Here is a 23,167-nt window from a genome sequence, read left to right as displayed (position 1 = left end):
GTTTTTCTACAGGCAAATCCTCGGCAAGGCTACAAAAACATTGGTGGCCTCGTTGTGCGGCTGTCCCATCTTCCTCCCTTACTCCACGGAGCAAAATGAGCTGTAACGGAAAAATGTCTCACACAGCAGATTCCAGGGGTTGAAACGCCATGGTGCGTCAGGCCTGGACAGACAGGAGAGCGTTTCAGAAGCTCGACAAACTGAGGGTTGCCAATCATCATCTGACCAACAGAACAGAAGGCACGCACCCGCAAGGTAAGAGCTTTGTTGTCCCAACTTAATGTTTGCTATTAAAATCAGCAAGATCAGGGAGACAGGAATGCGGTGTAAAGGTGTTTATATCTGTGTTGGCCACACCTCTGATGCCACGGGGTTAGGTTATATTACCCCTATACTTTCTTCCCCTCAGGATAAGGATTGGTTCCTCGATTCAGTTCTCTACATTCTCTTCCCACCCACACATACACAAAGATAAAACCATTCCCTGCAGCAGACTGGGACTTCAGTCGAAACCTAATTATAAACAATGATGGCTGAACAGCTTTTTTTCAGTTTGTGGTTCTATGAATTTGCGATGCAAACTATCTGGCTTCAAACCCCCTGTCTGGTTATTTACAGACCAGCTCGCTTCAGTTGTGTGGGCAGCAGAAGGCTGCAGGTGAGGGACCACAGGGGAGGGATGCAGGACAGCAAGGGAGACTAGAACCATGAATAAAAGAAGAGGCAGCTCCTTTATCCTGGCATTCTCTTTCTTTCCGATCTCCAAGAGCAGGAGTGTGCCGGTAACCGTTCCTATGGGGGGAAAGCAGCATTCTGCACACGTGTGCCAAATATGGAAAAGTGGCAACATACTCGGATGGCATATGGCCCACCATTCATTCCACAGCTTTCGGGTGCGAACAAGGTAAACGCCTTCAGTGGAACAAGACACGATATAATACCGCACATATGCCTGACTCCCTGCCAGCCACCATTTCATAATAAGATGACGTCACAGAACCTGCAGTTAAACGACAATGAGGTATTTTTGACCCCAGAGAAATTTAAAGATGCTGAATTTTGCTTTTCTTTCTCATATTGAACGCAGCTTTGACTGAAACGATAACATTTATGAACGATTGCCAGAGTACGAGGGAGACGCATTACAGTACTTTGGAAAACCAAGGCAGTTTGACTTGTCCGCAAACAACAAAAAGAGGACTCGGAAAGCAATTCTGTTACGTGAAAAGGAGTTCAAATTCCCACAGCAAAAAGATGCTGTTGCCCCGATTCTGGTTTTTGCAGCCTTTTCTTGACAGAACAATAAGAACAGTCTAACCATCATATCAAATAGTCATTTTTATAGCAAAAACCACAGTCCTATCTATGTTCCTAGCTACCACTAGAGCACGCCTCTCCTATCCTCCCCTATGTCCCCACAAACGGCTGCCAGGAACTTATCATCATAAACAGTTTTCTGCATCTTAAAAAATGAAATTACCTAACACGTTAGGACTTACAGCCGACGTAAAGAAAAAGTTTTATCTGAAGCTACAGCAAGGAAGATAGAGTAGAGAGGCATGTAATCATTGGAGGAACAACAGGACGAAATCGCTCATATGTGATATGCAATTAATCATCACTGAAGGTCAGTCGCAAGTCACATATAGTCACATAGTTACAGAATCCCTAGGTTGGAAAACACGTCCTGGATCATGGAGTCCAACCATTCCTATCAACCGCTAAACCATGTCCCCGAGCACCTCATCTACCCATCTTTTAAATATCTCCAGGGATGATGACTCCACCACCTCCCTGGGCAGCCTGTTCCAGTACCACAATGAGCTTTTCCGTGAAAAGAAATTTTCCTGATATCCAGCCTGAACCTCCCCTGGCGGAGCTCGAGGCCGTTCCCCCTTGTCCTGTCCCTGACACCTGGGAGAAGAGGCCAGCTCCATGCTCTCTACAACCTCCTTTCAGGTAGCTGTAGAGAGCGATAAGGTCTCCCCTCAGCCTCCTCTTCTCAAGGCTAAACAAGCCCAGTTCCCTCCGCCGCTCCTCGTAGGATGTAGACTTTGTTCTCCAGACCCTTCCCCCAGCTTCGTTGCTCTTCTCTGGACATGCTCCAGAGCCTCGACATACTTCTAAGAGCGAGGGGCCCAGAACTGAACACAGGATTCGAGGTGCGGTCTCACCACTGCCGAGTACAGGGGCAGAATAACCTCCCTGGACCTGCTGGTCACGCCATTTCTGATACAAGCCAAGATGCCATTGGCCTTCTTGGCCATCTGGGCACAGTGCTTGGCTCGTGTTCAGTTAGCTGTCAACCAAGACCCCTGGGTCCTTGTCCTCCGTGCAGCTTTCTAGCCGCTCTTCCCCTAGTCTGTAGCACCGCACAGAGTTGTTCTGCCCCAAGTGCAACCACCTTTAACCCTGCTTTGGCATTCCGTGCAGTTTTACTTAAACAAATAACAGGGCTTCTATTCACAAAAGATTCTCTATTTTTTGTTTATTTTAGCGGAGGTGAGCGATCCGATTCATCGACTGTGGCTTTTCCACCGAAAGTGTCAAACGTCATGAAAACTCTGACTTCTGCAGTTTGGGGCTGAACAGTGGGCATTAGATGTTGTAGCGTCGCATGATATACGTGGTATTACACAATGTGAGAAATAATTTGAATGTTCCATGGCAAAAAAGAAAAAGCGTCTCTCCTACCCTCACTAATTCTAACAAGCGCTTTCAATACACCATTAGCTTCAAAGAGGATTAAGAACAGAGGAATTACCTTCCTTTCGCCACCCTAAATGCTAGCTGATGCTTCTCCTAACCCTTTCTCCCCGCTGCTCTTCCGGAAATATTTTCAGTTCGGTTACGACATTTGCGATCTGCCTGTGTGCGGGAGGCCATAAATCCATATTACCAAATGTTTTATCTGACCTTTTGAACATCCTCCGAGAGTTCAGCATGCCAGAAACCTCGGGAACACCAGTGCAGGAGAGGGAGCTAGCCAGATATCGTGTCATTACGAAGAACATTTTGATCTGGGACATAACAAGAAGCAGGATCGCGGGAGGGTTTCCTCAGTGGCGGCTCCAGCGCATAGGTGCCCAGACATAGTGCCGAACAATGCATTTCTGGCATAGTGAGGACTCTGTCCTGGCTCCCACATGCACAGCTTTCACATCCAAGCCTGGTTACTAGATCAGCCTGGAAATGTCATTCCAAATTCATGGTCTCTCAGCATTCATTGAGAAAGGGGGCTGGCAGGGATGGGGCCGGGGGGGACAGACTGTTAATAACTCATAGCAGAGGAAAAATGTACGCTCTAAAATGCCTATCAGCAATAGGAATCAAGTCACTTTCCTAGCTCACGGTCATTTTCAGAGACGTAATAAAATAACCTGCGGGACCCACAGGGTACCTGCAGTTAAGCTGTCATCACATGCAGATATATGGTATCTTTACTATTAGGGTGCATGGACATTATTTCCTTAAATTGGTCTCATGCTGCAGCCCCTGGAAAAGCACCAGAAGAATTTACTGGAGCTGCAAGACTCAGACTGCACTGAACAAGGCCCACCGGGCTCGCTTGGAAAAGCATGGGAACTCCCTGACGCTCACCCCTTTAGGCTAGAATAAAAGGGAAATGAGAAGCTCCGAGAGTCCCTGCCTAGCAGCCCACCGTGACCCAAGCTACAAGCTCTGAAACCAAGGAGGGCAGCTCCTATGCTGCAAAATGACACCGCAGAAACCCCAGGCAAGATCCCTGTTGCTGCCACTGTTACACCATAGAGACACAGGCCATAGGAGAAGACGCAATGGGGCTTTAACAGCAAAAGTTTATCATTTCCGTGGAAAACACGGGCCAGAGAATTGTTTATGAGGCTTCCCAAAGGAACGTCCGATTTTGTGAACTCTTCGTAAGCATCTGCGAGCGAGAGGGGAAAGGAGGCAGGGAGAATTAAGGAAATGCACAGACCGAGTGTCACGGTTTAGCCTGGGCTCGGCTAAATTTCGGCAGCTAAAACCATGCAGTTGGGCTCCCGGATCCCCACACCCAATGCCGGCAAAGACAAGGGAGAGGGAAATGAGAGGAAAGAGTCTCACAAGTTGGAAACTAAAACTACAGCTGTCATGTAATAAAAATGACAATGATGAAAACAATTAGAAAGTAACAAAATTGATACAAACATACAAGATTGCGTCCGCACTCCACCCCTCGACGGCTACGTCACCCACAAATACCATAGCGCAGACACAAGGAAACGGGTCCATAGCCCCAAGGGAGCCAAGCTCAAAAACCGGATTCAGGAATGCACGGATCGGGAGCAATCAAATGGACAAGGTCCTGCCTGAACCTTGGCTATTGCAAATGAGGGCAAGACCCTCGTGATCTCTCAGTTTTATACCGAGTAGGACATATATGGGATGTAGCACTATGTTGGTCATTTTAGGGTCACCTGCCCTATTCGCTCCTCCTCGCTGGTGCGGGCCAGCTCAAGGATCGCCTTGGTTTCTTTAATGATAAGTATAAACATCTGGCAATACTGATGCCCTGTGTTATCGCCGTTGACATCTGCCGTCCCGTGAACAAATAACACAAAACCCTCACAGGCCCCACTCGTCCCTTCCAACGCTCAGTCCCGTTTTCTCTCTCTCCGTAACACGTATGAGAATTCGACTGAACGGTATTTGCAGCAATCTGCATTACAGGAAAAACATTCTCAGAAGATGAATATAACGCATCAGCTCCTTCATAATGGACACGTGCCAGGAGACGGTAACTGCACATAACGTCACGGCTAGTTGTCGACAATTGTTACCTTCTAAGACGCAGGAAGAGGAGGGTTCCCACAACAATTCACACACCAGCCCACTGAAATTTTTTACCATCTCTTCCTCTGCATCTACAGTGCCTACCTGCTGCATCACATACCGCTGCAGCGCTAAGCAGTGTCCCGGGCCCTGGGTTGGATCGCAAGCTTTGCCACACTGAGCCTTTTCAGCTTGGTCTTCACCCACAGAAGCACACATCTCTTGTAAATGTATCTCTGGGGCACTCGGACACAGGATTTATTTTAAGGAAAACCCTTTGTTTGGCAACAAAGCCTCACCGACAATGTTTCTCATTAGTCACAAGTAGCGCACCATGTTATTTGCCACCAGAAGACCTCTGCGGGTGAGGCTGCTTTCAAAGCAAAGCATCCACCCACGGACTCCATTAGAAGTGTTCTGGCAACCGCCAACTGCAGCTTCAGAACCTGTGGAATCTCCAGAAGTGGGCTCTTACCTATCAGAGTGTCACTATTTACAGACTCCTCAGGATAGCGAGAGATGCAGAGACAGGCGATGGTTGTGATGTCCCCATTAAGTTTTTATTCTGTGGATTAAATAAATCCAACGGGGATCTTTCTTAAAGCTGCTCTCCACAACTAACTCTGATCCTGGCGCTCACCCTTTCAGCGACAAACACTTTCATAAGCTATCTTTGTACTCAATAACATTAATGCTTTCTCTGTGTATTGCCCTTGATGCAAATAAATGGAAAAAAATGTCAAGATAAATACCTCAGATCAGCATTTCGAGGGAAAAGTCTTTTCTTGCGACTCGGGTAGACTTCAAAATCATCTGCTGTCAGTCTACCTGCATAGTTGATGAACATGGATACCTTCCGTCGATGAGACTTTTGGTCACGACTGAAGATTGTGGACTAGAAAACACAAAGGTGGCCACAAATTAATAATAGAAACATGTGTACAGGCACAACTTTCCATAGAAAACCATATTCAGAGAGCGTATAAACATTTTCAACTTCACCCAGACCGATGTTAACTTCTGTTAGGAGAAGTTAAGGCACTTCAATTATGGCCTTCTGCGGTGTATTCTTAACAGAAGCCTGGCATTACTGCAGCAACAATAAATATAAATGCAGTGTCAGGCAACGTGCTCTCCTAGATTCCCTGCATCTCCCACCGCAACTTCAGAAGGGGTTTCCCACAGGTCCCGGGCCACATCTGCCAGCCCCACGCATGCAGTCCTAAAGCAGTCTAATGCCACTAGACACCTATTTTAAGCAAGGGTGGCTCTTTTTTGGCCATTCTACAATGCTACACTGTCCATGCACTAATTACCGGACCAAAGCCGGAAAGGCAAGAATGTTATTTGGGAAGCACCGTCGCAGCCAAAGCAAAAATATTATTCAACTTAATATTTGCAGCAGCTTTTGACCTTTTCAGAAAGGTGACGGACCAGAAACTGCTTGCCATAGACCTCTCTATTCTGTGATACGGTCAGACAACAGAGCAGACTTCGCCAGCTTTCTGTCTCGCTATGCAACCCTTTACTGCATCATTTCTAACAGCTAACAAGTTCCAAAGCAAAAATCTCATAACTTAAATACAAGGAAACATACGGGAAAACAAAATCTGTGCCTCGAAATAAAGCTGCCTAAAGCAGGGTGGCTACAAGTAGAAGAACAAACCACTCATTTAGCTGTCGCACCTCCATGTGTCAGAGCTGAATTGAAGGCGGCACTGAGGCACCCGGAGGACAGCGATGCGTTGGGCAGCGGTTTCGGCTACGAGAGATTACTTTGCAACTCGGGGTTGTAATACTTGGATGAACATTTCTCCTGCTGCAGAGATGCAACATCATAGATGAAGGCAACAACGGAATGGCTTTCAATACAACTCATTGCTGGGAAATCCTGCTTCCCATTTACTCTCTACTCTTTTTTTGTTCCTTTACCTTTTATTGTCCAATTGAACAGAGAATAAACAAGTAGAAGACAATTCTTTTTCACACAGTACCACAACACAAAAAGCAAAAAGAACCAGTAGGACGAGCATCTCACAAGACAGGTTCTCGCATCACTGGATCCACACAGGAAAAACCAAGTGCTGACTATACAAGGTTATTACATAGGTGAAGTATAACAGTATTTGTTTAGATAGGCGCGTTCGATTTCACTCAACTGAAATCAAGCAATATTTTCTCATTTGAACATGGAGGAAATGAAATCAATGTCACGTGGAACTCTTTCAAAAAACATTTTTTATTTTAAAAGCGGATTTCTAGAGCGCAACAGCTTACCCGCTGGCAAGCCGCTGTTACACTCAAGTTTCCTTTTCCAATTTCACATTTAATTCCTTCAAACCACGTGTTGCTCATTTTGCGAATTGTGTACCATCGACGTCATTGATAGGAAGAGCCAGAACAATTCCCTGCAATACATCTGACCATCTTGAAATCCACATCCCCTCCCTGTCCCCAGAACTCCCATTTTGAACAACTGGTTTACGTGTCCGGAAAGCCAGGTAAGGGAAGATACGAGGCAATGAAAAACATAAGACTGTCCAGAACACACAGCGAGGCAACCACGCGCCGCACCCATGCTAGGGAGGTGTACGTCACACATCTGAAAAGGGGGTTGATCATCCTCAGCACAAAATAGACACAGACCCATTCACCAAATCAATCGTGTAAGTCCACTCTAGTCTCCTGCACACGCTTGTAACTAGAATACCAACCCGAGGGCTATTTCATCCAGCTCACTGAAAGCAAGGAAACAAAAAGTATGCAATCTTTATGTGTCACGCTCCAAATCCAGACTAAAAAAAAAAAAAAAAAAAATCAGGCAGGAAAAATAGAAAATCACAGCTTTCATTTTGACTCGAAAACCGTCTTCATTTTTTTCATAAGGTGATGCTGCAAATGAGCTCTCCAAAACTCAGACCTATTTCCTATGCTAGCAATGCATACGGCAAGGGCTAACGTCATCGTTAAGACCAATTTATATTCCCGTGAGAGGAAAAAACAACAGGTACTTTTCAGGGATTAAAAGGGATCGGTGTCAATCATCTTGCAGGAACCTTTGCCTGTCCCAAAATCCTGGCCTTTCCTGCATCTTTAGAGCACAATGTTCCCACTCTGAAAGAAAATATTTTAACACAGGGTTTTCTTTCAGCACCTCCTCAGCACACTTTGCGTATACGTCCCGCACAGTAACTACAGCTGTTTTTTAACGGCATCCAAGGGCTTTTCTGAACTTTGATTTGGCAAGTTAACCGGAGCGCACCACGATTCAGCTTTCTTTGAAATTCTTGTAACGCACATTTGAGTGCAGCGTAGCTGAGGAGACTGAATACGTGGGAACATAAAGAGACTGGCCCCACCCATCCAGTGAAACAGTCTCGCAATGAGAGTCTTTTAATAGCATGCCTAACTGAAAGTAGATAATGGGAAAGTAAAGACAGACAATATCATATAGGAGCTAATTACCAATGCACCGAGAAAGCTCATTTCACAGGCACAGTATTGCAGGTGGAGACCCAGGGGAATACGCACAATTTAGGCTGAAAGGGACAGGCGTAAAATACATTATCAGTTGAAATACATTTTTAATGAGTAGCAATTTATTTTTGTTGCATAGTGTTTGGCCTCGTTCGCCACCTGCAGATCACGTTACATGTAATAGAAATACCAGTGGACAACCATAGCCAGAGAAAGGACCTCACCTCTGTATCTTTAAACCAGATGCCATTACCACTTTTGCTTTGTGAGTATAAATAAATCGGTGACCTGATCTTTTGGCTAGCTAGGAGCGCAACTAGCATAAACCATAGGCTTAGAGGTTGGGATTTTATCTTGTGCCCGATGTGGGAGGAGGGGGACTGGGAACAGCAGAAATAGGTTTTAATTTCAGCAGAGTGACTGAATCATTGCCAAAGCAAGCCTAGAATGCGCTCTGCGTGTGTTCCCAATGTTTCATCTGGAAATACCGTTCTTTTACTTACAGTCAATTTGAAACATTTCTAAAACTTGTAATGTGCCTAAAATAAATTCAGTTTTCGTCTCCTATGCTCAAAAATGCCAACGAGGCTTTTGAAAAAGTTGTGTTTTTCCCTGCCTATTACTGCACAAAAGAAGAAAACCCAAAGACTTTGAGATTAAGCACAGGTTCACGGCGGCCTTTAATCGGTTTCTTCTCATCCACCTAAAAAAGATATCCTCGCATATGCTTACAGAAATACAAAATTTATGTTTCCCTCATTGTTTGGGTTGGTTTTGTTCCTCACTTAAAATATCGTTAAGCTCTGACCGCATGAGTTAGACAGCATCTCTATATACTTTCTGTGTTCAGTAGCTAAGAGCTGAATTCTGGCCCCATAGAGCACTGCCCGGTGCTCATCTGGGACACCAGAGCACACAGAAGTACTCTTGGATATGTTATTTAGACAGCAGACACAGAGAGACAAAAAGTCTGCCGTAACATAAAACGAAAAGGCCCATACCATGTACCAGACGGTAAAACTCCTCTTCCGTGGCTCGCAGAGACCTAGTTTGTACTGGTGTTGCAAGAATAACACTGGGCAGGAGTAGGGCGGCTCTCACCCGTCGGGTACTCAAGTATAGATTCTACCCTGGCTCTGCTGCGCGCAGCCTGTACCCTACCCACCACTTCCAAAGATCTTTGCAGTTTGAAGATGCGAAAAAAAGCAGCCCACTTACTACAAGTATTTAAAGAAGCAATCGAGATACAGAAAAGGTGTTTCTCTGTCACTGGGGCCAAACTTCTCGAGAAGGCAACTGCTAGCGACCACTATTTTCATCTGCCCAGCCAGGCACGTTCATGTTTACGGCCCAAGAGCACCCCCCGATTATTCAGACTGCAGAGCCTTTGCACAAACAGGCAGGTAATCTGCCTCACTGAGCACCAGCCTCCATCCAGAACAGCAGCACTGCAGAACAGCTGAGGAAGCACAGCCTGGCTGTTCCCACCTGTGCTGACAGTCCTCGGGGCTGCCCAGGCAGAGCTGCTCTGCAGCAGTGGCTGGGCCGCAAGTCACACGTCCACAATGGAGCTTGCCTCATTTAACAGTACCCTTTGCTCCCCTGGTACGGTTCTGGGCATAGTTCAAAAACACAGGCACCAAGATGCATAGGCACACAATAACCTAACTGAGCCTTTCTGAACTTGGGAAGCAGCATTTGTGGGAAAGAATGGCTGTCCAAGAAGCAAATGTTCTAGCTTTCAACTCTTCAGAAGAGAAAAAAAGGATCTGGTTACCCTTGAGAAGAAGAAATGTTTGCTATGTATGTGAAACATGTTATGCTCAGTCCCTTACTGTTAAGTGTTCAGCAGCTGCTCTGACTGGAATAAGCTCTGTCAACTGTGCATTTGCTTATTGATGTAAACAAGGTGTTGTCTCAGTCTGAAAACAATATTCTGGCTGAGAACAGCCTGCTGAGAGCGTGAGTTTAGGTTAATTCTGTTAGCATTAAAATAAAGGAGTTCATTAAAAACAGAAATGCACGGAGAACCTAAAATTTGCTCAGACAGACATAAATAGTCAGCACTAACAGCGAGAAGATAGTCACAGCCTTTGGGCTTGCCTAACGCAGAACAAGGCCTGTTTTCGTGGTGGAGGAGCATTCGCTCTCCAGTTCAATGACGGATACATACTGCAGGTAATGATCTGTATAAATGCAGTTGTCAGTATCTAAGGAAGGTGGGGAGAAAAGAAAAAAAACAAGAAAAAAGACAAGAAAAAAGGAAAAAGCACTCGCAGGACTCCCCATCCCACCTAAATTTAATTGTTGTATTTTAATTAACACCTGACAAAGAAGTGAATTGTAACTCCTTACAGGAACCTTATTGGGAAGCAAATTTTGCTTTAAAGCTACTGGAGAACTACAAGCCTTTTAGTACTAATTCAAGCCTTTCAGTAGGTTCGGCCCTTTAGTATATTTCAAAAAACAACTCGACACATGAAGAGAGAAAGTTGAGGGAGGAACACCCAAGAATGTCCAGGACAGCTGCCATCTCAGACAGTTTGTGATCTCTAGAACAAACAAAACTTTTTGGAACCGCATCGTCTGCTAAGGTGCTGGGTGACAGCAACTCCACTGAGCCATGCTGTGCACCACAGTGGAATACCGCAGACTGCCGCATCATCAGTACCACAATCCAACGAGAGGTGAAATGAAAAACAGGGGTCTCTAGCTGCTCGGGATGACGCTTTATGCCAGCTACAGAAACGGGGTTCCCGTCTGCTCTCCCAAATTCCCCTGACAAGCCCCAGAGTATCATTTTTTCACAGAGTCAAGCCCAGAGACAGGGTGATGGATTTAGTGGATGTGGGGCCGCTGCAGCTCCCTGTTGTGGAGATACCTAGGGAGAAAGCACGGGCTGAGTACCTACTCAAATGCTACAGCCATGGACAGCCTTGCACAAGAAACAGTTTGGAAAAAAGGGACTTTAAAGAACAACAAGATGTTCACAAAAGGGATTCTCTGTCAATCAAAACCTTCCATGACATTTCCTTCTTTTAAAACAGCATCCTTGGAACTTATTGTGGTAAACCAAGTTGCCTTTCAGGTAAGACCCGAGCAAAATCTACTAAAATTGTTTCACAGCTTTCGCAATATTTGTCCTATTACTGAACTTTCTTTGAACTTTGCCTGTATTAAACTTTCACCAGTTCTTGTTTTCATCAAATAAATATCTTTTTTAATTTTTTTTTTTTATTTTGGCATTTCAGTGCCAATGTTAGTTTAAAACTGAAACAAACCAGAAAGAAAAAAATCAGGGCTCGCTTCTCCTCTTGCATCACTTCAAATGCCTCATTTCAGAGTCTGCTCGATAGCCACGTCTCTTGCGCGTCTACATATATACAACACATACACAAACAAGGCAAATCATGATTACAGATAAAGCTCTGTCATAACAGTAACTATGATATGAAACCTCAAGCATCCCCCAACACAAAGAAATAATAGTCTCATCTCAAGAACCACCGGAAGGAAAGCTGAATGCCCTCCTATCTTTCAAGTTTTCTCGAAGACCCATGAGAAAAAGCATCCTTCTCTTCCCATGCCCGAAAGCAGCCGAGATGGAAATCCTCCTGAGTCCACAGTGGCAGCAGCCAGGAAAACCTACCAGCCTCGACTGCTCCAGCACCGCTGTGCTGCAGGAAGTTGAGAGGCAGGGAAAGAAGTCGTTATTAGTAAAAACGTTGCGCAACAGCCCCCCCCCCCAAAAAAGCCACAGCAAAAGCTAGGGAAGCTTAAAGAACTCCACAACACACAAGCAACAGGTTTGGCACAGTCCCCTGGGCTACTCGTTTTTTATATCGAGTGCAATTTCTACAGCTTGCAAGCCAATACCAATAGGCAAGTCTGGCCGAATGAGCCAGGATCATCTTTCCTGGACTGAAACTACCATGGCCACGTGACATTTTCGCTTACACCAGAGAAATCATCTTGTTCTGTACCCTGCCTATATAAAAACACAGAAAACCATAGGCTAACAGTAAGTGCATCTTGCCAAGTCTTCACAAGCTCCAGATCTATGGTCCATCCATAATGGGGACACAAATGAAAGGGAATTTTCTGGCTGACAGTGATGGCAACATTCTGATCCTGGGAAAGCTCCGTCCTCATGGAACAAAAACAGCAGATTCAAGTCCACCAAAATCTGTTCCTGTCCCTGAAAGGAGCAACAGTATATGTCCGGGAAAATACAGAACAACACCGCTTCTCCGATGCTGTATCCCAACACCCCTCAACCCGCAGCTGAAGCATTTCCCACAGTGAGGGGTTTTAAAACTAACCTATTATGGTTGTCGATTAACTCTCCCCTGTGAGCTAAAGGATACATGACAAGTCACACAGCACAAGTTACTGCAAGTGAATGTATGGTCAGTTCTGAAATTGCGAGAGTAATCATGGGATTGCCGTTCACCCATGGCACTGTACGAAATGAACAGTGCAGAAAGAAATGAAGGCATTCTAGTCGCTTTCCTAGCAGATTCACTAAAAAAACACATTTCTGTTTATCGTGCTAAAACATATAAAAGCTGTCCAATTACTGCACAGGTAAACCATTAGATAAATTAGCAAAAGATTTCAGCCTGGAAAGTACGTGAGAAGAAATGCAGCCATTTTTTCCAAGAACCTCAGCTTTCAAAAGCCCAAACATATCGATTAAGGGTTGCAGAGTGAATTGTGACTTTTTTCTTTTCTTCTTTTTTTTTTTTTTTTTTCCCCCATCTTGTTCTCCCATACCTGCTTCATCAGAAGGGGATCAAAACATTTTCCCTGGCAAACACATAATTTATAAATAAATAAGTAGCAAGGCACGAGAAACTAGAATAAAATAAGGGCATGCTTTAAAGTCATCGAATGAGACTGCTCAAAGCCTGCCCAAATATTGTACCACTGGATTTCCTGCCCTTGAAAAAACAGCAGCACTGCACAGAGAGGTCCTGTAATTGTACCTCTGTCAGCCTTGTTCTCCCTCTGACAGAAAGGAAGAAATAAATATTATTTTCCATTAATTGGCCAAGAAACCTTTTCGGGCCCCAGACCTGTCCCGTCGACTTTCTCTCCCGACCACATGTATCTGGGCGGACACCCAGCCAGCAGAAGTCTTCCCACAGCGCCCGGCCCCACGGGATGAACAATCCCCCAGTGTTCGGCATGCTGCAGGTGTCCTGGGATGTCAGCTGCCTGCTATTTATTATCGGTTTGCTGCATACAGGGAGGCAGGCCAGGTCATCACTAGCAACTCTGCGCAAGTGGGTCAGGGAAAGGAAAATAAAGCTTGTGCAGTAGGAACCTTCAGGGTCTGGACTTTTGCTGGCAAGTCCCAGGCTTGTTCCTCTTTAGGTGCTACCTAAAATCTGCTACTTGTTTGACTTGGAAGCGAGTTCACATAGCTGGGGCTGTGCGAGACATGCGTCGCAGAGAAACCAGCTGGATGCAGGTGTGCTGCTTTTTTATTTCAGGTCATACCGCAGGAACGCTTCCTCTGCCTAATTCTGAGGGGTTTTCTTTATACATGTCCGTTCTTATAGTTTGTTTTCCAGTGCGGAAAAGTTGCTGTAAAAACAGCAAAGGATTCATCTCTAAGTCTTTGAATTTGAAGGGTCCATTTTGGTTTTTCTTGTTATGTTTTCCTTTTCTTTTGACAGAAATAAAAAAAAAGACGTCTTACATGGAAAAATATAAGCAAATAACTTTCAAAATTCCAAATATTTTCCACTGACCTAAGAGCGGAAAGTGATCCTCACTGCCCCTTCGGTGTCGATAATTGTTGCAGAACCTCTCGCAGTTATATTTTTTTCTTGGGGGGATTATAAAACAGGACTCTGGTGTAGCTTTGGGATTAGACAAATAGCTCTGCTTCAGCAAACCAGATGTCTCCAAAGCTGCCACTTAAGATAAGGTCGAGGGAGTGTGCTGGCAGCGCAAACAGAGCGGAAGCATGCTGGTCGCAGGCCTGGGGACCGCAGCTGAAGGAAGGTCACATAGATGGGCTATCAAAAACAGCATGGGAAACTAAACGAGGAAAACAGATCTCCCTGCTTGCATGGCTGAATGAGCAAAGGTACCCCAGCCCGGATGCCATAGAGAGCTCTGGCTGGATGCACACAACCTAGTGGAGCACTCGAGCATTCTTCCCGCATCAGAGGTTTGTCTCACAAGACATGGAGTTCAACTTGGACAGCAAATCTACAAAACTCAGCATTATTTTTTTCTCAACAGACATAACCCGTGCTCACCCCAGGATGTCCTGCTGCCTTGGCAAACACTATGTTTTGACAACCTACAGCTTCAGTCACTCAGGCAAACCACGGGGCCACTGCTACGCTGGACGTTTCTGTTCTTCAGCAACAACCCCCCCAAAGTGTTTTATGGTAAGAGACTCTTATCTAGACAAGTCCTCCTCAAAGGAGAAACAGATACAGAAAGCACTGATACCAGAACGTCCTTCTTTTGTACCAGACTACCTACCTTCGTGGGAACCAAGGAGGACCCGAAAAATCCCAGAACGCTGCATAGCATTTAACAGCCTTCAACAGCAAGGACCGAAATGAATATATCACCCCTCTGTGCAACAGGGTCGTCTTTACTTCCACAACAACTTCAACGCAGCGATCCTGCTGACACAAGCAAGTATTTGCTTTTTCTGAAGCCTCACCTTGCTGCTCCTTGGTCTTTTAGGAAGCTGGAGAACTGTGCTTGGCAGGTGTAGAAGGGCTGACCAATGCTAACATCTACAACCACCTTGTTCTACAAAAGGAGTAGAAGGAGCTCTTTCCTGAATTTATTCATTCCGAGGTACAAATGGACACGGTTTAATAAAACCCATAAAACGTCACTTCTCTCAAGGCCAGATCTGATAAAACCTAGGACAGACAAGAAAGGCAAAGGAGAGAGCAGGCAGAAATAAAAAAAATAAAACACAGGAAGAATGTACTTTGACATCCAACCTAAGGGGACTGAGCCCCAGGTATCATAACGGCAACTGCTAGTACCTGCTGTGGGCTTTGCAAACATTTGCTATGCTATCACAGACACGCTTCAAGTCTCCTTAGGCTATGAGACATTAAGGACCACTGCAAAAACTCCTAGCAGGCAGAATCGGCACTTGCTAATGGCTCAAAGTTTATAGGAGAGGGAGAGGGAGAGACAAACATGACCACAAGCTACTTACTGACTTTGGAAGATGACAGTCTAAATTCTTAACTGAACCTGCAGAGTTGAACTCTGCAGATACCCTTTACCGCATAGGCAAGACAGCACATGGCACTATTTGGAAAATGGCATTACAATTGTACCAGACGCATAAACGTCTCTCAGTGTGCCTAAGGCTTAGGTTAAGTCTTCATTTGGAGATTGATCTGTTCCTTAGCCGCTCATCTGTGCTATCTATGGTAAATACCGTGAAAACTGCACCACAGGCAAAACCTCATACCCTAATCTTCTCTGGATTTGATGCTTGTGAAAACCACCAGAAAGATGCCTCTCGTCTGCAGAAATCAGGCCAAACTCAGTCACTCACAGCTCTCCTAAGCAAGTGCAGAAATGGCACCTCAGGAACTCCATCTTGACACACTCTTCTGTTTTACACCTGTGGGTTTATTTTGACCAAGGGCTTAATTTCTCTCTAAGAAATTACTCCTTACACAGTTAAAGCAATCCAGGCTTCTTCACTCGGCAGTTTTTGACTAGGGCAGGGCAACTACTCCCAGTTTTAGCATATGCTTTACTCTGGCCAGCGCAACATCAGGGTGGCAAATCCACGTGCCCGGTTAACAATGAGAGCTGAGATGTGGATCAGTAATACAAAGCGGATAGGCTCCATAAAGGTGATAAATTCTCAGGAAGTGTAAAGTACCAAATAGTAGCAGAGATCAGATCAATGCCTAAGTGCTGAAAACACACTGGCGAGAGCTAGATTAATTTATGGCAGGAGTGAGGTGTGTGCCATGTGCGACAGCGATGGTTAATTTAAAACATGTCCCCATGACAAGAAATCTGAAGGGGCTGGCCAGCACAGCCTCACTTACGAAGAATGCAGGGGCCAGGAAAAGCTCCCATCCGAGCATTGCTTCCCTGTAGCCCTGCAGCAAGCGTTCTTCCCTTTCTCAGTTTGCAGATGTGTTTCACGAGACTTCGGGTCCAGCCCAGACCGGTGCAGAGGCCGCAACCCTCCCGCACGCTCAGAATGCCCGGTAAGTATATCTGCCAGCCAAATCACAGGACACCGGTCCCTTCCCATGTAATTACAGGGTGGTGCCAGTAAGCAGATGTCTTCACGCAAAGCTTTGAGAGACCACAATTAACCAGAAGAATCCTGCAGCAAACATGGTTGGGGGGGGGGGGGGGGGGGGAAAATAAAAAAAAATTCAAGCTTACCGTAAATTTGGCAGAAATGCCTATAAATAGCTGCAGGGCCTTGTCAAGCGCATCTTTGCCGTATTTTCACCTGAAATATAACAACAGTGGGATTTAGTCCCACGTGTATATTTGCTATTGGAAAATAGCCTCGCTAATACATCTTAAAAATGTCTCGCTGCTCTCTGCCTAGCATCTGGAAGGTATGCATGTGGATTCGTAAGGCTTATGTGAAGCATAAGTCAGCGGTTAATCCATTTGACAGCAAATCATGCGACTATGTACAGTGACCACGTTAAAACTCTACCATATATTAGAAAAAAAAAACCCAAGTACAGCTACCCTATAGTTTTGGTGGACCGAATCAAGCCTATTCCATGGACTCAGACACATTTGGTCCCAGATCGGTCATACAAAGGAGATGCTTAACAGTCGCATCTTTAATGACTTACATGTGCAGCTCATGGTGATGACGTGCTGGAGCTTTTGTCCCTTCAGTAGTTAGTTATGCAACAAAAGAAAAACAGAGAAAACAGGACAGTGGCATCATGAAGGGTAGTGAAGTGTGAGAGATGACTGATCACAGTTGCAGCCTTATTCTAAAGATGGAGCATGAGAAATAACGGTGAGGCTTAAACATCTTTCGCAAGACTTCCAGTGACTTCACGCTCAGAAGGAGGGCCAATGTTATATTGAAGGCAAATTACAAGCAAATTACAAGTAAATTACAAGCAAATGCTTCGTCCCGCTGCTTCTACCATATGCCAATACCCTCGCGCCTGTCAAACCTGAATACTTAAAGAGGCGATCAGCTTACCACGTTGGGAAAGCCCAGTGGTAAAACACAGAGGTGAGACCGCTGACAGCAAAATCACACCTCACTGACCTCAGAAGGGAAAATGAGTTTTTCTAGGAAATGCGCGCACCACAACTTGCCCTGGCTTCATGCTGAGGCTCAGACAAGGCTGCGTGACCGGTACTGCAAAACCGCCCCCTTGCTCGTCCCAGCTAAGCAGTCTGAAGCCTGCCACAAACAAAAACTTCCACATCTAACTCACTGCTATTAGGTATTTACTTTCAGGTATCTTCCACAAACATTTCCTGCCCCTGCCAAAATTTTGGCACCTCGCCTCCCCAGAACACATAATTCTACAATGAAAAACGTAGCCTCTGTTGTGCCACCAGCTGGTTTCACTACAGAAACAGAAAGCAAATTTCTTTTTGAAAGGGGACTGTGGAAGGCAGTGGCAAGTCCTCTCTGAAGAACTTGGTTCCGAAGGTTTCCCCCTCACATCTCTGTGATTTCCAAAGATGGCAGTACTCCGACATCAAAGCCAGAGGAAACCGCACTGCTGTGGTTCTGTTTGGCTCGTTTATCGGACCAGCAGAGCGCTGAAGAAAACTCAAAGCCTCACGCTAATTAAACATCAGCGTCGCTAGGACAGACATCATTACCTAAGACTCTATTTATCAAAATGCTGTTTTGATATGACGTGTGACAGAAATGACGTGTGACTGGAGAAGAAAGAAGATAAGGAGAAGAGATAGACATTGTCCTATGTTAGTCTTTTAAATACACAAAAACAAATCTTAAATTGATTCTGTCACCCCACTGAGCGTTTACTTCTATGAGCTGTGAAAAGCCAGTCTTCTTAGGAGGGAAACAGCCTTCCAAATACACAAGCAAACAGACCTGTATACCTCCTTCTCACAAATTACACCGCACACTTCCTTTCCTAGTGCTTCTACGATTCAGTCAAATATGTCCTGATTTCTCACGCTCAGTTAATAGTCATCATACGTGTGTCTGCACCAACTCAGTGCAAAACAAGAATGGGCCTGCATTTGCACATGGACAGTAGCACGGAAGTGTTGCCCTCCTGTGATTTCTTACAAGCCGTGTCACAGATTTGTCACTCTGTTCCACGTCATCTTTCAGATTTAATACAAAGAGGCCTGTAACCTTCAGCCCTGGAAAAGACAGCTTGGAAACTTGAACTAACGTTAAAAGCTCAGCAGTCAACAGCTAAACTACAATTGCAAACTGGTCCTGAACAAGCTCCATCAATGTGCCTCATCTCTGTACTGTTCGCACGAATAAAACAACGCGTTCAGCCTGGAAAAAAAAGTAGCAGTGGACCAGAAATAGTCTCGATAAAATTATCTACCTGCATCTCTCAAGAAATCTGACATAGAACTCTGCCTAAGTCTCCCTGTAAGCAGGATCACCAAGGCATACTCTGCTTCCTTGTATCAGTAAAACTCCTCAGTCAACCACTTCAGCATGAAATACAGCTTAAAATAAAAACTATACATCTAAAAAGACTAGCAAAGATAACACCCTAAGCATCTTAGGTATTCTGAGCATCCTAAGCATCCTAAGCTCCAGTTAAAAAAATAGCAGATCTAATCACAAACGTTTCCAAATGTTCTATAGCTTAAAGAAAGACATCGTAAACCGTATAGTTCACTTTTCACATATCCCATTCCCGTGGGGTCACCAACACTTTTTCTTTCCGATGCATTATTCGGACTTCGCTTTTATATCTCATCTGAAACCATAAGCCACCTATCAGGCGGCACCAGGTATGCGATAAAACTGATGTGAGAAACGGAGCTTTTCGAGTCCCATCTGAAGAATCAGCAGTAGCAAATGAAACATTTAAAATTTTAAGAGCTACTTTTTTATATCAGGAGCCCACAGGCAAGCCAAGAGACGTAGGATATTACAAAATCAAAAAGTAGGACAAAGGGCATATTGGGCATACATCACCTTATATGGAGTCAATATTTTTCAGAAGGGCAGTTATTCTGTTAAAAAAGAATAAAGGTTTTTTTGTGGCTTGAGTTGCCTGACACTTCACTATAAACACTCATAAGAAATGCTGAAATGGCCAGATGGGTCAGCAATCTGTTTGGCTCAAACGGATTCAGGCCACTCCGCCACACATGCCTATGCATTCCCCAAACACTGCCGGCAACCGAAGAAGGTGCCGGCATTCAGGGGGTTGCATTTCCCTAGGGAGACTGGGCAGCATGGTTAATGCCTCCAACATCCCTCTAAGGCCCAGCGAGGTCATGCGTGCGCAGACAGGACAACTTCCCACTCCTCACATAGTACCTCGCACTGGAGGCTCAAGGGGGGGCAGATGCAGTAACACGGAACTAGCTGATGTGCCCAGAGGCTAAACGAGCAAGTGAGGCACAGCGTGGGTATCCACGGTGGGAACCACTTGATGGTTACTGCAGAGAACAGGGGGTATCTCGATAATCACAAAAGCACAGTAAGTTGCTCAGATTTGCAATGAACAAGGAGAGCCCGCCTGGATAGCTGCGGCACATTTGTACCTGGACTGCAAATGGCCAAGAAAATTCCCTTACCGATGCACCGAGTGTATTTTGTCGTATGCACTCATAACTGTACATTTGGACCTTTGGGGCACCCCATGCCAGGCACCAGTACCAAAGTGGCTTGGTTCCAGCACAAAAGGGCAATTGTACAAAACCGAGCAGCCGGTGCAACACAAGTACCGTACAGAGCACAGGAAACATCAAAATGACTGGCTGGACTGAAATGAACAGATAGCAAAACAGAGCGATCAGATCTCAAGCGCTTCTCCAAAACTGTCTAAATCGCCAGCTCTTAAACCAACGTCACGCTCCTGCTGACATACTGGTGAAGGTTTGTTAAAAAGTACTATGATAGCTTTAAGAGGATTTTGGTGAGGAAAACTCCCAGCAGTTCACTGCTTCTGTAAGTCCCGTAGGGTAGAACTGGATTAAATTGCCCTTCAATTTTGAACGGGATCCTCACCATCTAGTGCATGTGTTTTAAAAATGCCGATGATTAACATCAAACTCGCCTATTGGAGTACTTCATGTTGAGCTCCCTCTTTGGACAAAGCAACCAAACACAAAAAAAGAAAAACCAAAAAGTCCTCAACGATGCCTCAGTCACCCTCTTGCTTGTTTATCTCCAAGCCAACTGGTTTTAGACAAACACAAAAATGTATTTGAAACTTGCTTGTACACCTGAGCACAGGTGTGCACAGGCCTACAGGAATGTTAAACACAGCTCAAACAGAAGTGGGGGAGATTTCCTCTAAGCCAATTCTATTAGCCACGTTTACTTTTTTCAAGATTGATTTCGCTGAGGAATCGAAATGATTAGGTTGTCCTTGTGCATCTAAGCCATGGGTCACACAGCAAATATAAATCAACTCTGACTACTGAAAACTACTCTTCGAGTCAAAGCAAAAATAATCTTAAAAGTAAAAGCAAGCTGAAAAAGAGACAGCATAAGCAAAGAGAACCGTACAAATATCTGATGACGCTGGCCCGCTTCCAGGGTGCCGCTCAGACAGTAAACCTACTGGAATATCTACCAGAAAAAGAAGGGTCATTCCTGCCATCCTTTCCTATGGGAAACTGCCATAGGAAGGCGGAGCCACGTTCCCACCCGAAAAGGTAAAGCAAAGTAAGCAGAGAGGACTATTTTGTCACGTAGACAAAACCCTGCGAAATATCACAGCTGCACCGTGTTCAAGTTCACATCTCACTCACGTTCTGCAAGAGCTTTTCGGTAACCCCTGCGTGTGCCTAAGCGGGGAGCGATGTACCGCACATGTAATGGAGCTACAGGCCAAGTCAATGGAAACAGAAGTTTGGATGTTTTTCACTTCTCTGCTCTAAGCTGAACTGTACCACACTGCATCGTGTCAAAATAGAAACAAATACATCATTTCTATGTGCAGCCATCAAACGGGAATCAAACTGAACTGCGCACAGACTAAATTGAGAGAATAGGTCAAAGCGTCTCATGATGGACTGAGGCCCTGCCTCTAACAGACCGAATCAAAACCAAAAAACTAGTGCTGAAATACTTGTCTTGAAATTTAATTTCATCTCCGAGATGGATTTCAGTCAGCAGAAACAAAATTAGTAACCTGAACAAACAATTATACTTGCTACTATTTGTATGTTCGTTATTTGGACACAAAATAAAGCTTTAAATGTAACCTGCGTGGGCCCTGTCTTGCAAGCACCAGTGACATGTTATACATACCAGTCTGTCAAAAAAAAAAAAAAATCCCTAAAGATTTTCTGTAATGTAAAAAAGACTTTGAAACGTCAGGTAAAGATCCCTTCCCAAAACACATTTGTTCCACAAAAGCTGTAAAAATTAATGCATGGTCACCAAAAATTCTGTCAAACTTCCATCCTCAAACACTTAAAGACAGAAAAAAGCCCCCGACACCTTCCACCTCTGAGCCAGCATGATCTCTTGTTCTGGTAGTAGTTTCAGTGCTGTCTGAGCTTCGTGCAGGTAGGCGGTTGCTCTGGGAGGGGAGCACATTCATCTCCTTTCCTGCTCCGTGCTACCACTCACATCATACCAAATGAACCCCATTTCCCACGACACCCGAGGGAATTAAAGAGCCCGATGTACGGCTATGTTGAAAACAGACAGAGAACGCATTTCTCACCCCCAAGCATGCAAACTGGTTCTTCGGGTCAGCTTTCCTGGCATGTGGTCCATACTCACAAGGCAGCATCCTAAGCCCCAGGTATCACCACTGCCTTTTTACCAGGAACTGTTTTTAAGTCAGTGCAGAAACACAGGCATCATTCATAACTTCGTCCAGCATCAGCTGAAACTTTCCTAATAAAGAACTCATTAGCTTTTTCAAAGTTCATCAACTGCTGTACTCAGTTGTTCGCACCAGTACGACAGAGAGGTGTCAACTCTTACATACCAGCAGGAAGCGTTTACTGTCAAATTAGACACAAACATTTACTTTGATGATATCTCACCCTGTGACAGGAACATTTTCACATCAGACTCCATGCTCATCTCTTACGCTCTAACTCCTGGGGCGGACAAGTCTTAAACGCCATTTGCTAAACACAATTCTCGACGTTGAAACTGAGGACTCATCCCAAGGACAAATGTGACCAAACTACTTAATCAAGTTCCTTATTCCCTACGAAGCAATGTGCTAATTTTAATTAGCAGCATTTTCAAAGTACTTGTGCTCCTAGAATAACGATGATAATAAATAAGACGGCACCTGGGACGGTTCCATTAAGCCTCTGTGGAAATTCTAGTAAAAGCTTCTGGAATTAATACCAGTACACAGTTTGGAAAAAAAAAAAAATAGCCTGAACACGCTTCACAATTCAGCTACCAAAGCAAATCTTATTCCCCCAAAGTGTGATTCAATGCCTTTTAATGCAGATAAGCATAAGCCGAATGAGTGAGAAGTTAAGTGGATCCAGCATTGGTGTCGTAATCGCATGTAGTATATAACTTGTTCATGAGTTCACCTATATGGGTTATCAAGAAAATATCTTTTTCCTTCTTCGTAAGGATAATACAAGTTATTAATCTCCCAGGAAAACTAACCTATTAAACGATGATAGCTACCGTACAAAATTTAATTCATTCCAAATTTCCCAGGTACCTGGCAACATCAGAGAAAAGATGTGGCACCAGAGATTT

The 23,167-nt window shown here is 44.8% G+C and overlaps 2 protein-coding genes across 2 annotated transcripts in view; both read right to left on the bottom strand.

Annotated features, from left to right (window-relative positions):
- The window catches only part of BMP3 (bone morphogenetic protein 3), a 185,574-nt gene that overhangs the window by 26,262 nt on the left and 136,145 nt on the right, over positions 1–23,167 (bottom strand). The gene's annotated exons all lie outside the window — the stretch shown is intronic.
- The window catches only part of CFAP299 (cilia and flagella associated protein 299), a 64,405-nt gene that overhangs the window by 8,780 nt on the left and 32,458 nt on the right, over positions 1–23,167 (bottom strand). The window contains exon 2 of the mRNA XM_054065758.1: positions 5,547–5,689. Coding sequence (XP_053921733.1) covers positions 5,547–5,689 — 143 coding nt within the window. The remainder of the gene's footprint in view (positions 1–5,546; positions 5,690–23,167) is intronic.

The sequence above is a fragment of the Cuculus canorus genome, chromosome 4 (assembly GCF_017976375.1).
Source record: "Cuculus canorus isolate bCucCan1 chromosome 4, bCucCan1.pri, whole genome shotgun sequence".
Classification (NCBI taxonomy): Eukaryota; Metazoa; Chordata; class Aves; order Cuculiformes; family Cuculidae; genus Cuculus; species Cuculus canorus.
This window is presented reverse-complemented; position numbering and strand designations above follow the sequence as displayed.